Raw genomic sequence first — 19516 nt, 5'->3', positions numbered from 1 at the left:
TCAGTGAGTGACTATAGCAGGAAGTTAGTTTGCTTCTTAACAGGTGGACCCAGCAACTTCCTGAAATTCCAAGATTTAGGTTCCGAGCTCTAAAATTATTGGCCCTCTCGTTGTTCATAGATTTGCCCGAGAGGGGCAGAGGAATCGAACTCGGGTCGGCCATGTTGGCTGCGTGCAAGGCAAACGCCCTACTGCTGTGCTATCGCTCCAGCCAGGTTCCAAGAGAAGTAAATCCTTTTACTCATTTTAGTCTCTATCAGAAAAGAAAATACAGCCTCATTTCAAGTCTACTACCATTATGAATTTCAGAGTTAGTTAAGTGTGATAGGAAGCTTTATCACTTACTTGTAGTTGCTTTCGCACACCATGTTCACAATCTCCTGTGTCCTGTATCATCTTGCCATTTAGTGGTGTCATCCTAAATACTCTGATTTAGTAATCTCACCTTTTGTGCATCTGACTCACTCTTGAGCATCCTAAAGACTCACCCCCTCCAGAAATAAATGTTCCTACTGTCTGTTCCTAGAGTTGACTGCACTAATTTCTTTATTAAATCACTGTGTGGGGGACTGAACAATAGTTTAGAGGGTAGGCAGACCCAGATCCTATCACCAGCACCACATACGGTACCCTGGACCTCACCAGCAGATTCTTAAGCACAGAGCATTGCTAGGTGTGGCCCCCCCAAACAAACAAAACCAAAAAAGATTTAGTGTTTGTGCCTCTTTCTCAAATTTCAATTCTCACTCTCTAGGATGGGATAGAATTTGGCATTTTCCTTTCTAGAATGACTCAAGACTTTGGTATAAACATTACTTTGTTGATCTAAACAAGCAATATTTATAGCCACTAGAGGTGTTAATATGATGTGCTAATGATTTTTGAAATGTTGCAGCAGGATATTTATGTAACTTCTTTAGTATTTTTTTTCCACATTACTTTTTTTCTTTTTATTGAATCACTGTGAGATACAGTTACAAAGCTTTCATGTTCGAGATTTAGCCATATAATGATCAAACACCCATCCCTCCACCAGTGCACTTTCCACCACCCGTGTCCCCAGTACATCCCCAATCCCAGTCCTCACCCTGCCTCCATGGCAGGCAATTTCCCCAATATTCTCTCTTTACTTTTGGACATTATGGGTTTTTTTTTTGTTGTTGTTGTTGTTATTTTAACCTGGGTTCAATGTGTGCATCTATATTCCCCAAGTCTGCCAGGAGTGATCTTTGAGTGCAGAGTCAGGAGTAATCTCTGAGCACCATCATTTGGGGCCCTTAAATCATAAAACAAGCAAACGAAAAATTAACTCTCCTGTGGGATACTCTCACTATTTGATACATTTTGTGTAGTTCTGGCTCTTTGGTTTCTGATCACAGGGCAGCTCCCAGAATTACTGTGTATAAGTGAATCCTTCATCACTTGTATCACTTGTCATCCTGTGGATTTTCGATTTGCTTGGGTGGGCACCAGTAACGTCTCCATTCCTCCCTGTTGTGTGCTAGTGTAACCCAATGGCATCTACTTGCTCCAGGAACACGAAGAGCCTCAAACCGTTTGTTCAGGGTTTTGACGAAGAAGTCTGACCACCTCATAGGGGGGCGACCACGCGTCCTTTTGACGAAGAAGTCTGACCACCTCATAGGGGGGCGACCACGCGTCCTTTTGACGTCCAGTGGAATCCAGTCAGTAACAGCTCTAGTCTAGCCTTCATCTCTAAATCGCATCATGTGTCTGGTCCATCTGATTTGAATCCTTCATATAAATATTAATTCTAATTTATTCCAGAATTACACTCAAAACAGCAAACCAATGGAAATAAGCAGTTGAAAAATATATTTTAGCAAGTTAACAACCAAATTTGCAAGATAATTCAAATTGTGGAATGTAGGCTTCATCTTTTGCATTTAATTGATTAAAATTTAGTCCTTAGAAATCAACCTACTTGAAAGTATAAACAAAACTTGAAAAAGAAAGAGTGTAATTTTGTCTTGCCCGTTAAACTTTTTATTTTCAACTCTAGAAAAGAGAAAAAGTATGTCGACCGGTGCTGGAAAGATGTTACTGTCGGGGACTTTATTCGCCTTTCCTGTAACGAGGTTATTCCGGCAGATCTGCTTCTACTCTTTTCCACTGATCCAGATGGAATCTGTCACATTGAGACTTCTGGGCTTGACGGAGAGAGCAATTTAAAACAGAGGCAGGTGGTTCGGGGATATTCAGAGCAGGTAAATAATGCATTCTCTGTGGGCGACTTAATATCATTTTCTTTTCAGAATGTGGTTGAGCTTATTTTAACAGAAATAGCTAGATTCTTAAACTCATCTTATAGCACTTAAAAATGGAATCGTAAGCTGCTTAATTCCGTTCCAGTTATCAGTGGAGATGATAAGATGATATAATGAGTTCTAACATTTTAGTCTGTCAATCATATTTTTTGAAGTGGAATTTAAGCAATCTAACAATTACCTTGCAATTTAGAAAATCACTTTGCAATAAAAATAATCACCATCTAGTTTTCTCTTTCTTAAGTTTAAATAATGTGTTTTTTGAAGCTAGAGGTAAGTCAGTTGTTACTCCTAAAATGTGTCATTTCTTTTCCTTCTTTCCTTCCTTCATTCCTTCCTTCTGCCTGGCCTGGCCTGGCCATGGGCGCTGGAGCAAAACTAAACCTGACCTTGCAAAAGGCTCATGAAGTGAGACCTCGCAAGAGGGAGTAATTGGGCAGAGATAGTAAAACAGGGTGTCTACACCATGTGTGAAGCCTTGAACCTCACTCCGTCCCCTAGTCACATAAACCTGAAATGCAGAAACCATGACGTACAATTTAAGCAAGTCATTCTCACCCCAACATATAGCCTAGAAAGGGATTGGAACAGGGACAAAGCAGAAAGGAAAAAGTGATGGACCAATAGTGTTAGGCTCTAATGTGATTGGACCTCCTGTAAGCCAAGACCCTCTATAAAAAAATGTGTGTGTTTGGCAATAGAGTGAGCTGTATTCAACTGCTCCCAGAGGGGTTTCTCCACATGCTTATCCTCCTTTACCACACAGACAGGTTCCTGCCCAGACCCAGTGCTTAACAAGTCCAGGCATGTTGGGGATAACTCTTCTTCCCTTCCCTCCCCTCCCCTTCCCTCCCTTCGCTTTCCCTCCCCTTCCCTTCCCTTCCCTTCCCTTCCCTTCCCTTCCCTTCCCTTCCCTTCCCTTCCCTTCCCTTCCCTTCCCTTCCCTTCCCTCCCCTCCCCCCTCCTCTTCCCCACCTCTCCCCTCATCTTTCCTCCGCTCCCTTCCCAATCCTTAGAGCCTACTCTTGGTTTTATACTGAGGAATCACTCATGGTGGTACTTAGAGGACCATATGTAGTGGCAAACACTGGGCCAAGTCAGATCTTTTAAGACTATTGTAGACTCCTGTGCCACAAAAGCCTTTTCAACATACTCTAGAAAGCAACACCAGGACTTGGAAATTATTTTAACATGAATTTGAAGGATTCCCACTCTAAAACTTAATCAACGTGTGACTTTGGGCAAGTCCCCGAAAGATATTTTTCTTTACTTTAAAGTGAAAATGGTGGTGTCTCCCTTGTAATGTCTCTGTTAAACTCAAATGGAGTAATATATAAAAAATGTCAAGAGGCCTAGAGTGACAATAGAATGCAGCAGTCAAGGGTATATATTTCACATGGTCTTGGACTGAATTAGATCCCTAGCAGAGGGGTGTAGATTTGGAGGCACCCAGAGCAAAGCTGGTGATCTTGGTGGTACCCAGCACCCAGCAATCTGCTTCTTTGGCCCTGGCATTGAACTGTCCCGTGTCTGGCCAAAGTGTTGCTGGGAATGATCCCTGGAACCCCTCTAGGAGTCCACCTCTTGAAAAATGGAAGCCCCTCATCCCCCTAGTAAGTCAAGAGACCTATCACTTTTCTTTGATATTTTCTTTTTAAAAGTGAGTTATTGTTGTAAAGTCAGATTGTTTTTAATTGTACACATGGGCCAAAGATTAGTTTAATTAGACCCTTATCTTTAGAAAATTTCATCACCTAATGACACGTTGAGTTAATCTTTCTGGCTATCACAGGGTATTTTAAATAAGTCACCCTGTGATTGCTTTGCCTCTCCAATTATGGTCGTTGTCACTTTTTTAAGTATTCCCGAGACACTGGTTAAAAAATCTGTACAACTTGGAATTCTCGTACCTAACACTCACTACCTACTTTGAAGGTGATGTTATTTGATTAAATAGTGTATGTTTTGGTTCTGGAGTGATAGCATAGCGGGTAGGGCGTTTGCCTTGCACTCAGCCCACATGGCCGACCCGAGTTCGATTCCTCCGCCCCTCTCGAAGAGCCCCGGCAAGCTACCGAGATTATCTTGTCCCCGTGGCAAAGACTGGCAAGCTACCTGTGATGTATTCAATATGCCAAATACAATAACAACAAAGTCTCATGATGGAGATGTTACTGGGCCCGTTCGAGAAAATCAGTGAACAACGGGAGGACAGTGACAGTGACAGTGATGTTTTGGTTCATTAAAGAGTAACTTTGGGACTGAATAGCACAATGGGTAAGATGCTTGCCTTGCCTAAGTCACACCCGTTCAGTTCCCAGCACTCCATGTGGTCTTCTGAAAAGTCTTGAATGATCCTCAATTGCAGAGCCAGGAGTAAGCCCAAGTACCACTGAGAGTGAACCAAAAACCAAACAAACAAAATAGCAAGGTCTGAATTCTTCAGATTGCAGTGACCTTGAATGACACTTTGTTTTGATATCTTTAACAAATTCTCCTGATCCTCTTTTTATTGCTTACTTATTTTATTAATTATATCTAATTATAATACCTACCTACCATATAGCAACTGCAAAATAAACCATTAACCTATTTAAAATGTATGATATGGATTATAGTTCATCAAAAGGACTTTAAAAATGTTTATGATTAGTAAATCAAATTGCTTAACTTATTTTTCATGTTTACCATGTTATTCTTGACATTACTTATAGAGTATATCAATAACATTTCTCTTATTACTCAGGAAAGCCATATCTAATCAAATAAATGACATAGTATTAACATGGTTATTTTTTAATGAATTTATATCTTACATTGTCCATGCTTATGTTTGTAGACACTTCACTTGTTTAATCCATGATTTCATAATTCATCCTTTCATAATGATTTCATAATGTAATTTTATTACACTTAGATCTTAAAGGTTTAACCTCTAATTCTTTTTGTTTTATGACCTAAAAAGATATGTATACTGGGCCCGCTCGAGCAAATTGATGAACAACGGGAGGACAGTGCTACAGTGCTACTAATATATATATGTTACTACTAATATATATATATATATATATATACATAACTCTGAAGTTGATCCTGATAAATTTTCCAGTAGGATAGAATGTGAAAATTTGTTTCACTAAATATTTTACAAGATATTAATATAAAATTTACATAAAATTTTCTGTAATATAATGCATATGTATTCAGAGTGTTCAGACACAGAGATGCATTACATCTCAGAAACTTTCAGGTAAAGAACAGTAGCTATCCTTTTAGTGCCTTCTAGATAGTGTATTATATGTGGAAAAAGCTCTCTGCTGTCAAGAGTTTTGTGTGGACCTCAGTATATGGTTCAGACATTCTCATCACCTGCACATTTTCAGTAGTGCTCTAAGACCATCTCATCTCATGCATTCATTCATTCATTATTATTCCTTATCTTCTTACATTGGATACTTGCAACATAAATTTAGTTTTATATTAAATGTTGGTGGAAGGATTCATCTTAAAGGTTTAGCTTCTAACTCTTTTTTGTTTTGTGACCTAAATAGGTATGCATTTATACATATTATTATCTATTATCATTTTATGTGTAGCATTATATATTATTTATATTTAAAATTATTATTTTTTTAGGACTCTGAAGTTGATCCTGAGAAATTTTCCAGTAGGATAGAATGTGAAAGTCCAAACAATGACCTCAATCGATTCCGAGGCTTTCTGTGAGTGATACTTGAAGTGTCTTTCTGGTGAGAGTAGAATTGTGTGTTGGAATAGTATTTAATCTCAATAAAACTGTTTTGTACTTACCGAAGTTAAATCACTAGAAGTCATATATTTAGCCACCGATAGGTTTGGCTTACTTTGGTAATTTTATATTTACCCGTGCATCTATATTTAAACAATAAACCTTGTGCTTTCAAGAAGTGTATAAAAAAAATCTTAGATTTATTCCCTATCAAGTCAAGGAATGTTAGGTGTTTAGAAGAAAGTATTAGACAGACAAACTGCTTTAAGTGGCGTGAAAGGCAGGATGGTATCCTTTTGCAGAATTAGAGAAGGAGATGGACAATTTTGATAACAAAAGTTGTGAATGTGTTTAAGAAAAGATTTGGGAAAACTATGATGTTGTGCATTCTGAATTAACTGGGACATTAATTTAGGGACATTAATAAACAAATATCAGGTCTAACTTCTGTCACTTAAGGGATTTGTCCCTCCCACCAAGTAATTTATTCTTTTTGAATATAGGTTTCCTAATTTTTAAGAGACAGTTGCTTCATGATAGTTTTTTTATGAGACGGTGCCAGAGAAAAGTTTCCAATTTTTTTGATACCAGAATTATCCTGATGCTATTACCCCATTACCAAAAGCAAAGAAAGTGATTTTAGGTAAAATTAATATTTCTTATCAGCATAGGTGCAAAAATTGTACACAAAATTATAACAAATCAAATATATCAGTTTAACAATAATCAAATAAGTCAGATCTAACATAATACAAGGATATTCCTTTCATATTTAAATCATATAATTCCTAATATAAATATTTTATAAAACTATTATATATAAACAATAGTTTTTCATAATAATTAGTGGGATTTCTTTGATTTCAGTTTTAAGCATCAGGGACATGAAATACTTAAGAGTAAATTTGACAAACTATCTACACACCTTTTAAAAGAAATTAAGGACCAAATTCAATAAACATATATTTCCTTTTAATATTGCTACTATTGATTGAACTTTTTCTACATTGATTTATAGATTCAGTGTAATTTCAATAAAAATCCATGCAGGTTCCTTTTATTAGAAAGTTGGAGATTTTTATAAAAATGTCAGTGGAGACCAGAGCAATAGTGCAGCAGGTAAGGCATTTACCTTGCACAGACTCATTTGATCCCCAGCACCCCATTTGGTCATCCAAGCCCTCTGAGCACAGAGCCAGGAGTAAACCCGAAGCACTGTTGGTTGTGTCTTAAAAACAGACAAACAAGCATTACCCATTTGGGTAATTATTCACTAAATTTATAATTTTGTTGCATATTAACTAAAGAATGTATAGGCAGCTAGAGATTTTTGGCATTAGTATGTGGTGAATTTTTATAAATAAAGTAATTTTTAAAGAAATGCATAAACTATTTTTTGGGTACAGAGTTTATATCCAGTTTTTAAGTTCTGTTTAAACTTTGGTTAATGAACAAGCTTTAAGTAATTTTCTTCTATTTTAAAATTTCTGTAATTTATTCAATTCTTGGACTGGAGCGATAGCACAGCGGGTAGGGCATTTGCCTTGCATGTGGACGACCTGGGTTCGATTCCTCCGTCCCTCTCTGGGAGGCTGGCAAGCTACTGAGAGTAACCTGCCCACATGGCAAGGCCTGGCAAGCTCCTTGTGGCGTATTAGATATGCCAAAAACAGTAACAAGTCTCACAATGGAGATGTTACTGGTTCCTGCTCAAGCAAATTGATGAACATGGGAGGACAGTGCTATAGTGCTATTCAATTCTCATTTTATGAATGTTGATACTTTTTTAGATGTACACATGCTCATTATAATTTTAGTCTTGAATGGTTCATTTTGCCTTTAGGTAATAGTCCCCTTGGTCCCAGTAAATGTGTGTGTGTGTGTGTGTGTGTGTGTGTGTGTGTGTGTGTGTGTGCGTGTGTGTGTGTGAAGTTCCTTTTCTTATTTTTATTTAAGCAGTATTCATTATTAAAGAATAAGTATAGAATGACTTCATCTTAATATGCAGAACCCAAAACTTTCAGTCATTAAAAATTTTTTCTAGTCTAAAGACAGAACCAGAGTGTGTAAGCCTCCGTGTGGCCCAAAACACTAATAAATCAACTAATCAACAATCAATAAAACTATTCTAAATTTTTGTCCTCAAACAACTTTACTTTAAAATATGCAAAAGGAGTCCCAGAAAAAGAAGGGATAAAGAAGCAGAAATATTTGAAGAAACTTTGCAAAACTCTGCCATGTACAATATAAATATCAAAATATATATGCATATAAAAATTCAACACATATTTATATATACTTAGGCATGATGTAATCATATGGCAGGAAATGAAAGGAAAAAAATCTTAAAAGACACCAAAGAAATAAAACACTTTACCTGTAGAAACACAAGATTAAGGATTATAAACATCTTCAGAAAATATGCAAGCAAGATAAGTAAACTAATGAATGCAAACTGTTGAAAGAAAGCCAAACTAACAAATTAGAATTAAATACCCTGTGAAATTACCCTCAAAAAGTAAAGGAGAAAGATATTTTTCAGAGAAACAGAAATTGAGGCAATTTATTACCAGTGAAAGTCTAGTGTAAGAAATGTTCAAAGAAGCTCTTCCCAGAGAATAAATTATATGACATTATGAAGAGAAAAAATATATATGATAAAAGGAAAAAATTATATCACATTATGGAAAAAGAAAAGTAAATGAAAAAGTCTTATTAAAATTAGTTTGAGATAGTGCAGGGGTTAATGTGCATTTAGCCAATTCTAACTATGCATCCTTGGCATCACGTTTTTCTTTGGTGTAAAAATACCACAGTTTCTTTTTACCACCATAATAATTTGATCAAGTAATTTCTTTGGTAATATTTAAACTAAAAAACATCTGTAATAACAGAAGTAGGAAGAAATGTATAGTGAGGAACCTCTGGATCTTTATCAGTATTAACTGTAGTGTCAATTTGTTTCATTCATCCTTCCTTTTCCTTTTCCCACCTCTATCTCCCATCATTTTTGTTAAATACATTTTAATTACAACTACTCCATTGAGAATATATCCAGAAAATGGTCTTTTCAGAAACAAACACAGTCCTACCACTATCATGCTCAACGGAGAAATAAGAATAAGATATTTCTTGATGTAATCTAATGTCTTGGGTTTGATCAAATTTCTTGAATTATCTCAAAAAATTATCTATTTGTAGCCAATTTATTCTAACCAGTGTCAAAGCTAGGTCTGCATGTTGCATTTGGTGGATATGTCATTAAGTTTTATCTCTCTCTCTATAGATATGTGCGTGTATATGTATATGAGTTAGTTAACTTCTAGAGTTCATCCCACATATTGAGTTACCTCCTTCCAATCTCTGCCCACTTTTCTTTTTTTTCTTTCTTTTTTTTTTGCAAGAAAATGTCTCCTTTTTTATTTTAGAATGGCATACACTGCAAGCAAATCAGATCATCATTTGTAGTATTTGATGGGAATGCATAATAAGTGCTAATATTTGGGAATCTTTTTTTGGACTATTTTCTTTTTTTTCATTTTTATTAGTGAAACACCATGAGGTACAGTTGTAGACTTACAATTTTTTGTGCTTGGGTTTCAATTATACAATGGTCGAGTGCCCATCCCTCCACCAGTGCCCATTCTCCACCACCACTGATATCAGTATCCCTCCCACCCCCCATCCTCCCCCATCCCACCCTGCCTCTGTGGCAGGGCATTCCCTTTTGTTCTCTCTCTCCTTTTGGGTGCTGTGGCAATCATGTTCGGTCTATAGTCTACTTTCAGTATGCTTCTCTCATGTTTCTCTGGCTCATATTTTTGTAAACTGTCAGGAATACTTCAGAATCCAATGAAAGAAATGTTTTCTGCTTATAGAAACTGACAAAATCTGTCTCACACAGATACCATCCACATACACGTGCACACATGTCATATTGCAAATAATTTCAAAGTCTCCGTAGAATTCCTAAACCTAGTTCTTGTCTTCCAGATTGATAGCCCTAATAGAAGCTTTATTCAACTTCTATAGGCATATATTCTGTAACTTCTGGTGGCCTGTGATGTTTCCTCTGATCATTGGGAGTTATGACTAGTACTGTCAACCTTACCCTTTTATTATAAAGTTCCCCATCAACGTTTCACCTAGTGATTTTAGCAATCACTCATTATCTTTACCTACATTCTGGACTCTAGAATGATTCTTGATTTCAGCTGGTTGAATGTAACTGTTTTCTAATTTCAACCAAGTGCTTTCTGTGTTGAGGTATTAAGTTTCCCTGAAATGCAATTTGCTTTGCATTAGAGATCCAGTTCTTTATTTGGAATATTTTTTCCCTTTTGTATTCAAAGTTGACAAACTATAACTAATGGAAAATAATGGTAGTAGAATTCATTGAATCTTATGTCAGAGAGATAATACAGTGGGTAAGGCACTTGTTTTGCACATAGCTGACCTGGGTTTGATCCCCAGCATGCCATATGGTCCCCCAAGAGCCACCAAAAATAATTCCTGGGTGCAGAGCCAGGAGTAATTTCTGAACATTTCTGCGTGTGATCCCAAAACAAAAACAAACAAACAAGAACTCATGAAATCTTTCTCCCAGCCAAAGTATATAACTTTGATATTGCAAAAACAAGTGTGCCAGAGAGTAGAAATTTTTCCTGTATGGTGCATAATCTATTACTCTAAGAAAGCTCAAGAGCCAGAAGATGACCCAAAGAGCTAGAGACCATGCTTTGCATGTGGGAGCCTTAGGTTCAATCCCAGCATCATATAGTTCTGAACATCCCCAGGACACATCCCTGAGCACGAAGTTGGGAGTCTCCCTGAACAAAATTGTGACCCCTAAAATATCAAAAGGAAAATAAAAACAAAAACAAAAAAGAAAGAAAAAGGAAACTCAAAAACCATAATTTTTATTTTCTATCTCTACCTTTGATGTTTAGAAATGAGACTAAATGAATCTGTATGCCATCTCTTGCAGAGAACATTCCAACAAAGAGCGTGTGGGACTCAGTAAAGAAAATCTCTTGCTTCGAGGCTGCACCATCAGAAACACAGAGGCCGTGGTGGGCATTGTGGTTTATGCAGGTTGGTGATACCTCTCATCTTTCATTGTTGCCTTCTCTGTGCTCTTAAAATTGACATTTTTCATGTACAGAAATTGCAGTCTACAGAACAGATAGGAAATGTTGTCTTTTGGCTTATATAATAAAGTGGCAGGCTGCAAAATCAACACCCAAAACTCCATGGCTTTCCTATATACAAATAATGAAAGAGAAGAAAGAGATTTAAAAAAATAATCTCGTTCACAATAGAGTCAAAGAAAATCAAGTACCTTGGATTCAGCTTAACCAAAGAGGTAAAGGACCTATACAAAGAAAATTACAAAAGACTACTTCAAGAAATAAAAGAGGACACTAGGAAATGGTGACACATCCCCTGCTCATGGATAAGGAGGATTAACATTATAAAAATGACAATACTCCCCAAAGCACTATACAGATTTAATGCAGTCTGTATTAGGATACTCATGACATTTTCAAGGAAATAGACAAAACACTCCTGAAATTCATATGGAACAATAAACACCCACGAATAGCAAAGCACTCCTTGGGAAAAAGAAGACAGGTAGAATTACCTTCCCCTACTTCAAACAGTACTACATAGCAGTGGTAATTAAAACAGCTTGGTATTGGGCTAGAAACAGACCCGTGGACCAATGGAACAGAGTTGAACATTCTGTCACAGACTCTCAAACATATGATCATTTAATCTTGGATAAAGAATCAAGAAATGTGAAGTGAAACAAGGAAAGACTCTTCAACAGTGGTGCTGGGAAAACTGGACAGCTTCAAGAAAAAAAAATGAATTCTGATCTCTGTCTAATGCCAGGCACAAAAGTCAGATCAAAGTGGATTGAAGACCATAATATCAGACTTGAATCCATAAGGTACATGGAGGAAAATGTATGCAGAACCCTCCATGACATTGAAGTTAAAAGCATCTTCAAGTATGAAATACCACTGCAAGTGGAAACAAACATAAACAAATGGGACTACATTAAACTAAGGGGCTTCTGCACCTCAAAATAAACAGTGACAAAAATACAGAAAGAGCCCACAGAGTGGGGAAAAAATATTTACACAATACCCATCTGATAAGGGGTTAATATCCAAGATATACAAGACACTGGTTGGTGGGAATGTCGACTAGTACAGCCTTTTTTGGAAAACAATATGAGAGTTCTTTCAAAAACTAGAAATTGAGCTTCCATATGACCCAGCAATAGCACTTCTGGGAATATATCCAGGAGATGCAAAAAAGCACAGTAGAAATGACATCTGTACCTGTATGTTCATTGAGCATTGTTCACAATAGCCAGAATCTGGAAACAACCCTAGTGCCCGAGAATAAACGACTGGTTAAAGAAACTTTGTATATCTATACAGTGGAATACTATGCAGCTATTAGGAGAGATTAAGTCATAAAATTTGCTTATAAGTGGATGGACATGGAGAGTATCAAGCTAAGTGAAATGAGTCAGGAGAGGGACAGATGTAGAATGACTGCACTCATTTGTGGAATATAAAATATTATGAGACTGACACCCAAGGACAGTAGAGACAGGGCTGGGAATATTTCTCCAGGTTGGAAGCCTTCCTAATGATCTGGAGGAGAAGGCAACTGGAATAGAGAAGGGATCACTATGTCAATGATGGTTGGAGGGATCGTTTCGGATGAGAGATGTGTGCTGAAAGTAGAGAAAGGAACAAACCTGATAACCTCTCAGTATCTGTATTGCAAACCATAATGCCCAAAAGTAGAGAGAGAGTATGGGGGAAATTGTTTGCCATAGAAGCAGGGGGAGGTTTGGGATGGGGATGGGGATATTGGGAACATTGGTGGTTGAAAATATGCACTGGTAGAGGAGTGGGTGTTCGATCATTGTATGACTGAAACTCAAACATGAAAGCTTTGTAGTTGTTCTCACAATCATTTAATTTAAAAAATTGAAAAAGGAAATGTCTTGATAAATGTAACATTTATTTATTTTCTAACTGGATCAGGAAAAGACTTGAAATATATTGTGTACCTGCATCGGAGACAATTTATCAGAGATTTTTAAATAGGATGCTTGGTATCTGGTTTTCATTTTCACTTTTTCTGACACATTGCATTTCTTCCATAGGCCATGAAACCAAAGCAATGCTGAACAACAGCGGGCCCAGATATAAGCGTAGTCAGTTAGAAAGAAGAGCCAATACCGATGTCCTCTGGTGTGTCCTACTTTTGGTTATCATGTGTTTAACTGGTGCACTGGGTAGGTAAAATGTCATTCTCTCACATCTTTTCAGCAAGACAATCTTTGGGAAATTATTTTGTTTTCAAAAGGACACATTATAGGGGCTGGAGCGATAGCACAGCGGGTAGGGCGTTTGCCTTGCACGCAGCCAACATGGCCAACACAGGTTCGATTCCCAGTATCCCATATGGTCCCCCGAGCACCGCCAGGAGTGATTCCTGAGTGCATGAACCAGGAGTAACCCCTGAGCATCGCCGGGTGTGACCCAAAAAGCAAAAAAAAAAAAAAAAGACACATTATGAATGTTAGACTTCTTAATGTGTAAGGGAGGTTTGATTTGCCAATTATTTTCCCCCCTTACATCTTGATCTTTCTCATTGTGTACCTAAAATATGTTGTCTGCATTCAACTTTCTGATGCCACAGTACTGAAGGGACCCAGGAAGGGACTTAAAGAGACAGAGAGTCCAAATGTATTGCCTTTTGGTTTTGAATCTGTTTTCAAGAACAAACTGAAGTAAATACGCTCATCTCTCATTCTTGAGAGCTTGTTTGGAGGTTCTAGCAGGGGAGCGCAGCTACTCGTATACCCTCGACCGAAGACCGGTCCGTCTCTATTCGGGAAAGGCCGTCCTCTTTGACGCAGCTTCGGGAGGGACGCACATGGAGCTGTGAGGGAGGAAGGGGACACCCGCCTAGCCAGCCAGATCAGCCGAATCAACCCTGGCGATCAATGGGGTTACAGATGTCGCAGCCAGGTGGCCCTCACATCCTCATCTCTCATTCTTTGGAAATAAACTTCTGTAAGTATGTAATGTGTCTGCAGCGTGTCTCTATACCTGTCTGTTTGCTTCCCATCTACTCCAGGTAATGGAATCTGGTTGAGCAGATATGAGAACATCCCCTTCTTTAACATTCCTGAGCCTGACGGTCATGTGATATCACCAGTGCTGGCGGGATTCTATATGTTTTGGACCATGATCATTCTGTTACAGGTAATTTATATCAAGGGATCCTTGCACTTTATTACTTGCTCAGTTGTTTTAAGGGACACTCCTGGCAGTGCTCTACCCCAGCAGAGCCACTAGAACCACACCCAAAAGGGATACACCATGCTGGCAATCAGCTCTGGGGCCTTACACATGCAGGGCATGTGCTGTCCCAGGTGGAGCCTTGGCTCCTTATCAGTTTTAAGATCTGCACCACTCATCTGGCTCTGCTTGTTTTCATATCCTTTTGTGTCCCTCATTTCATATTTTTATTGGTTCTTTTCAGGTATTGATTCCCATTTCTCTGTATGTTTCCATTGAAATTGTGAAACTTGGCCAAATATATTTTATTCAAAGCGATATGGATTTCTACAATGAGAAAATGGATTCTTCTATTCAGTGCCGAGCCCTGAACATTGCTGAAGATCTAGGACAGATCCAGTACCTCTTTTCTGATAAGACGGGAACTCTGACTGAGAATAAGATGGTCTTTCGAAGATGCAGTGTGGGGGGTTTTGATTACTGCCATGAAGAAAACGGTAAGTGTTGGGTTTTCCAAAACAACAACTTTATCCTTTTTGTTTTTGTTTTTCTGAACCTTTTGACAAGTCTGATAACCCTGGTATAGAAGTACTATGTTTAAACATTGGGTACTTAATTACCCAAATGGAAAATAGGTTTCACTATTGTGTCTCAAAAGTTTGTAGGTCAAAGCTAGGGAGTCTACTCTCAGATGTCATTGCAGGGAAAGGAAATTCCCTGTGGAGGTTGGGGAGACGGGATAGTGATACTGACACTGATAGATTTGAAAATCTAATGAAAGGAGGGAGCATGTCCCTAAAAAGTATTTTGAAATAATTTCCAAAGGTGCAATAGCTCCCCCCTCATCCCATCATTCAGTTTGTGGGTATCCATCAAGTCTCAGTTTTTAAGGGCATTTGGTTAAGGATAAAGAATATGAGTTAAACTTTTGAAACTGAGGAGATATATACATGAATTACAGACTTCCTTAAGTGCCAGAGCAATAGTATAGAGGTTAGTGCTTGCCTTGACATGGCCAGCCCAGGCTTGATCCTCAGCACCCCATATGGTCCCCCAAAAACTTCCAGGAGTAAATCCTGAGTAAAGAGCCAGGAGTAATCCTAAAGTATATCTGAGTATTCCCCCCACCAAAAAAAAAAAAAACAACTCAGACTTTCTTTACATAATTAAAAGAATTAAACATTGGGCCAGAGCTATAGCTCAGCAGTGGGGCACTTGCCTTGCATCTGAAGCCATGGGTTTGATTCCAGGACAGCAACAACAAATAAAAGGTGTGCATGGATAAAAGTCTGTAGATCTTAAAAAATCTACCTTGAAAATATACTAATTCCACTCCCACACCTCCCCCACAAATAATATGTTTTTCATATCTAGCTATGATGGGATAAAATTATGCCTTTTGATCTGTTGGATTATTGTAGAACAGGTAGCATGTCATTGTTTTGTCTCCAGTTTATAATGAGATACTTAAATTTCTGTTTATTGCCTCTTTAAATATACTTAGTAGACTGACCTTTTCCAATTTTGCAAATGAGTTTACCTATTTGGTTTATGCTCGGTTCATATATCTTCCCCTAGATTCACCGTGGCCAGAGTTCATTATTATCGGTGCTTGTCTATGAAGTCAATTGTTAAATAATTTTGATGTAAATCTGATATTATTTACTGTGCGGCAAAACTTTCTTAGTCATTGTTCATCACTGTTATTCTTCTGTTGGCCCATAATGAAATACACAATAACCCATGGCTTCTTGTGAGTCTGGAGTGTGGGTGCAGGATTGCTTTGTCCTCTTTCTTGGTCTTTCATTGGGCTGGTATCTAGATGTCCTTTTCCCATTTTTGGACCACACCTGTCAGTGCTGTGAGGCCATTCCCAACACTGACTGGAGAACCAGGTGGTGATGGCAATACAGCCTGGGGTTTGCATATGCAAGCACAAGCCCTAGTCTTCGGGGCCATATCCACAGCCCTCTAACCATTTCACATGAGACTTTACTAGGGCTCCCTTTCCGTTTTCCACTTATTCTTTCAGTGTTTCACTGTATTTTATTGTAAAAACTGCCATTATTTATGTAACTAAGCTGCCTTTAGTTTAGGTTGTTGGTAATTTTGTGATGGTAAATGATGCTTTAGTTTCTCTCTGAACTTCCCTTCTGTGCTCATTTGTGAGGTTCTTGTTTTCAAGAATTTCGTAGCTATCCATCCCCATTTTCAAGCAGTAATGTTTTATGAAATAAGTGGTGGCAAACACTAATTTTATATTTGTAGCAGTTGAGATTTTGTATTTGAGACCTCTAAACGAGTCCATAGCAGTGTTATGGATATAGAGTACATACCTAGCATGTATAAAGCCCTGGACTGAATCCTCAGAACTGTATGCCATGCCCCCGCTCCCGTCATGCCCCAGGCATCAAGGGGAGTAGGCCAGGGCCCCTGAACATTGATGGGTATGTCTCCCACAGCTATAAATATAGCAGCCCTCTCCATCCTTAATCCACGAGCAAATATATTCCTGCCCAGTGTATGCTTGTCTCCCATCATGTGAGAAGAGAGCAAGTGACTGAACTAGGACAGATGAGATGCTTTTCATGATGCGAGGAGTTTTGCTCTATTTCTAGAAGGAACTAATTATAGCCTGAGAATACTAATACTATTCTACTACAGACACATCCAAGATTTCTGGTCTTTTGTCTGCAATGGTTTCAAAATAAGCACACACACACACACACACACACACACACACACACACACACACACACATACACACATACAAACACAATATGCCAAAGATGGTAGATAGTTTTGGTGCCTGATATTTATCCCCAGAAATTAATTCTGAGACATATTTTTTTCATGAAATGAAAACTAGTTAAACTCTCAGCATTTTAAAGCAAGAGCATTGCTTCAGAGAAAGTCTCAGAAAGAATAGTGCCTCTAGGACATAACACTTACACATACACAATTGAACTGTGTGCAGACAGTGACACCATTTCATGTTTGAAAATCTTGCAACCTGGAGATTTTTTGGCTCAGGAACTAAAAGCAGCATCAGCAACACCTGGGTATGTATTATAAATTTAGCATTTCAGGTCCCACTTAAAAATTTTAATTAAAATTTTTTTACTAAAAATTTAATTAAAATTTCTTCTAACACTGTACCTAGGTGATTTATATGCATATGAAAAATAAAACTCCTCACAGATTACTGAAAGGGAATGCCTCTTTGAAAATGAAACTTTGAAGCTCAGTGTGGTTTTTGGATTTGTAAAAGATTGCAAAGTCATTGAGAGTTCCAGTAGGCCCCATACCCAACTTCCCGTTATCAGTATCTTATATTCATTAGACAGCGTCCCTGCTAGCATCCTGTTGTGATAAGGAATGAAATAATATTAGTATATCAGTGTTTTCTGAGTTCAGCTTTTAGTATCCCCAGTACTATCACTTCAGGCTCAAACTATGTCACTTATTTTCGAGTTCATCTAGATTAAAAAGTTGGGTATGTGGGGTGGGGAGAGGGTGTAGAGATAGTTACAGAGGATAATGTGCTTTTCTTGCATGCAGGTTTGATTCCTAGTACCCCATATGGTCCCTGAGCCCCTCCAAGAGTGATCCTTATTTGTGATCACTCTTGATCATGTGGACTGGATGTGGTCCACTCCCCCAAAAAAGAAAACCCAAAAGTACTTTGGTTTGGGGACCATACTAAGCAGTGTTTGAGGGTCTCATGGCAATGCTCAAGGCACTGTAAGATGACAAGTTGCAGCTGGGTGTCCTGAATGTAGAACCTGTGCTTGAACCCTTGGAGTCATCTCCTCAGCCACTATGTTCTACATGGGACAATTTATTAGACTTTTGATTTTTGGAATACTGTGAAAGTAGTTAAGTAGTTGGAATACTGTGAAAGTAGTTGAGATGGTCCAATTACTCAGAAATTTTGTAGAATATGCACCCCAACTTGGATTTGTCTGGAGCATGGTGAGAGAAAGAATGACATGGGAAGCCTATAGAGGAAACCTGCAGTGTTTCAATTGCTGCTAGCTGAAGACAGGAAAAGGGGCAGGAGCTACTGTGACAGCAAGTTACTGTGTGTGTTTAGCTGTTTTTAATTCTATACAGGAAAGAGTACATGAGGATTTCCCAAAAACTTTTGTTATCTGAACATTCTATAGACTATAAAAAGACAAACCTTATTGTGTCAGAGATTAAAGTTGTATTCTTAATCCACGTTGATTGGATTTTCCGGCAGTCAGTTTTTCAAGATGGGTTTTGAACTGATCAAGGTTCAAGACCTTGAAGAAGTTCTTGGAATGCTGGAAATGTACGAAAAAGTCATTTAGACCAGGTTGTGTATTGAAAATACAAGGATGATAGAGTTGGAAGAAGCTCAGCTGAGTGTGGGGTTTTCAAGTAGCTTAAAGTTGGCACATTAGAAGTGATTGGGGAATTTGTTTATAGCGAAGTGTTTGATGGAAGATATGCAAATAAGAAATGGAAGAAGTTTATCTGAGAGTGCTGTGATGTTCAGTCTTGCTGCCCCCTTCCTCTGCCCATTGGAAAGCGCATTAGAAAGAAAGTGATAAATGTTTTACAACATTTTTATGCTTGCATAACAACTTTGCTTCCTGGACTGACAGTTGGTGATAAACTTTTTGTTCCATAGTCTTTTGCTCACTTCAACTAACTGTCATAACAGTGCAAGGAATAGTAACCAAAAATGGGTTACTAGGTATTTGAAGAGAAAGCAGATTAGGTATTATATAAGAAACAAAATTAAGTAGTTAACCTATACTACTTTACCTAACTTCCCTAAAGGGGAAATGGCACAATGTGTATTTTGTATATTTTTTCATATTAGTCACAAAAAAGAATAACTACACTTTGGGGCTAGAGAGAGAGTATGGTGGATAAAGCACATTCTTTGCGCACAGCTAACCTGGGTTTGGTCCCTGCTACCGTTTAGAGTCCCCTGAACACTAGAAGTGATCTCCGAGCACAGAGCTATGAGTAAGCCCTGAGCACTGCTGGGAGTGGGTTCTACGAAAAAGCAAACAAAGAAACAAAAAATTCCTACAATTTAAGGTATCCATCCATAGAACCAATAAGAACTTTCTCTAAGAGACATGGAAAATCTTCATGTCACT

At 38.1% G+C, this 19516-nt stretch overlaps 1 protein-coding gene across 1 annotated transcript in view; it reads left to right on the top strand.

Moving 5' to 3' along the window:
- The window catches only part of ATP10D (ATPase phospholipid transporting 10D (putative)), a 110298-nt gene that overhangs the window by 37333 nt on the left and 53449 nt on the right, over positions 1-19516 (top strand). The window contains exons 4-9 of the mRNA XM_056111437.1: positions 2024-2228; positions 5925-6010; positions 11024-11130; positions 13232-13363; positions 14212-14339; positions 14620-14872. Coding sequence (XP_055967412.1) covers positions 2024-2228; positions 5925-6010; positions 11024-11130; positions 13232-13363; positions 14212-14339; positions 14620-14872 — 911 coding nt within the window. The remainder of the gene's footprint in view (positions 1-2023; positions 2229-5924; positions 6011-11023; positions 11131-13231; positions 13364-14211; positions 14340-14619; positions 14873-19516) is intronic.

The sequence above is a fragment of the Sorex fumeus genome, unplaced genomic scaffold, assembly GCF_029834395.1.
Source record: "Sorex fumeus unplaced genomic scaffold, SorFum_2.1 ptg000013l, whole genome shotgun sequence".
Lineage (NCBI taxonomy): Eukaryota > Metazoa > Chordata > Mammalia > Eulipotyphla > Soricidae > Sorex > Sorex fumeus.
Note: the sequence above shows the minus strand (reverse complement) of the source record. Positions and strands in the feature narration are given on the sequence as shown.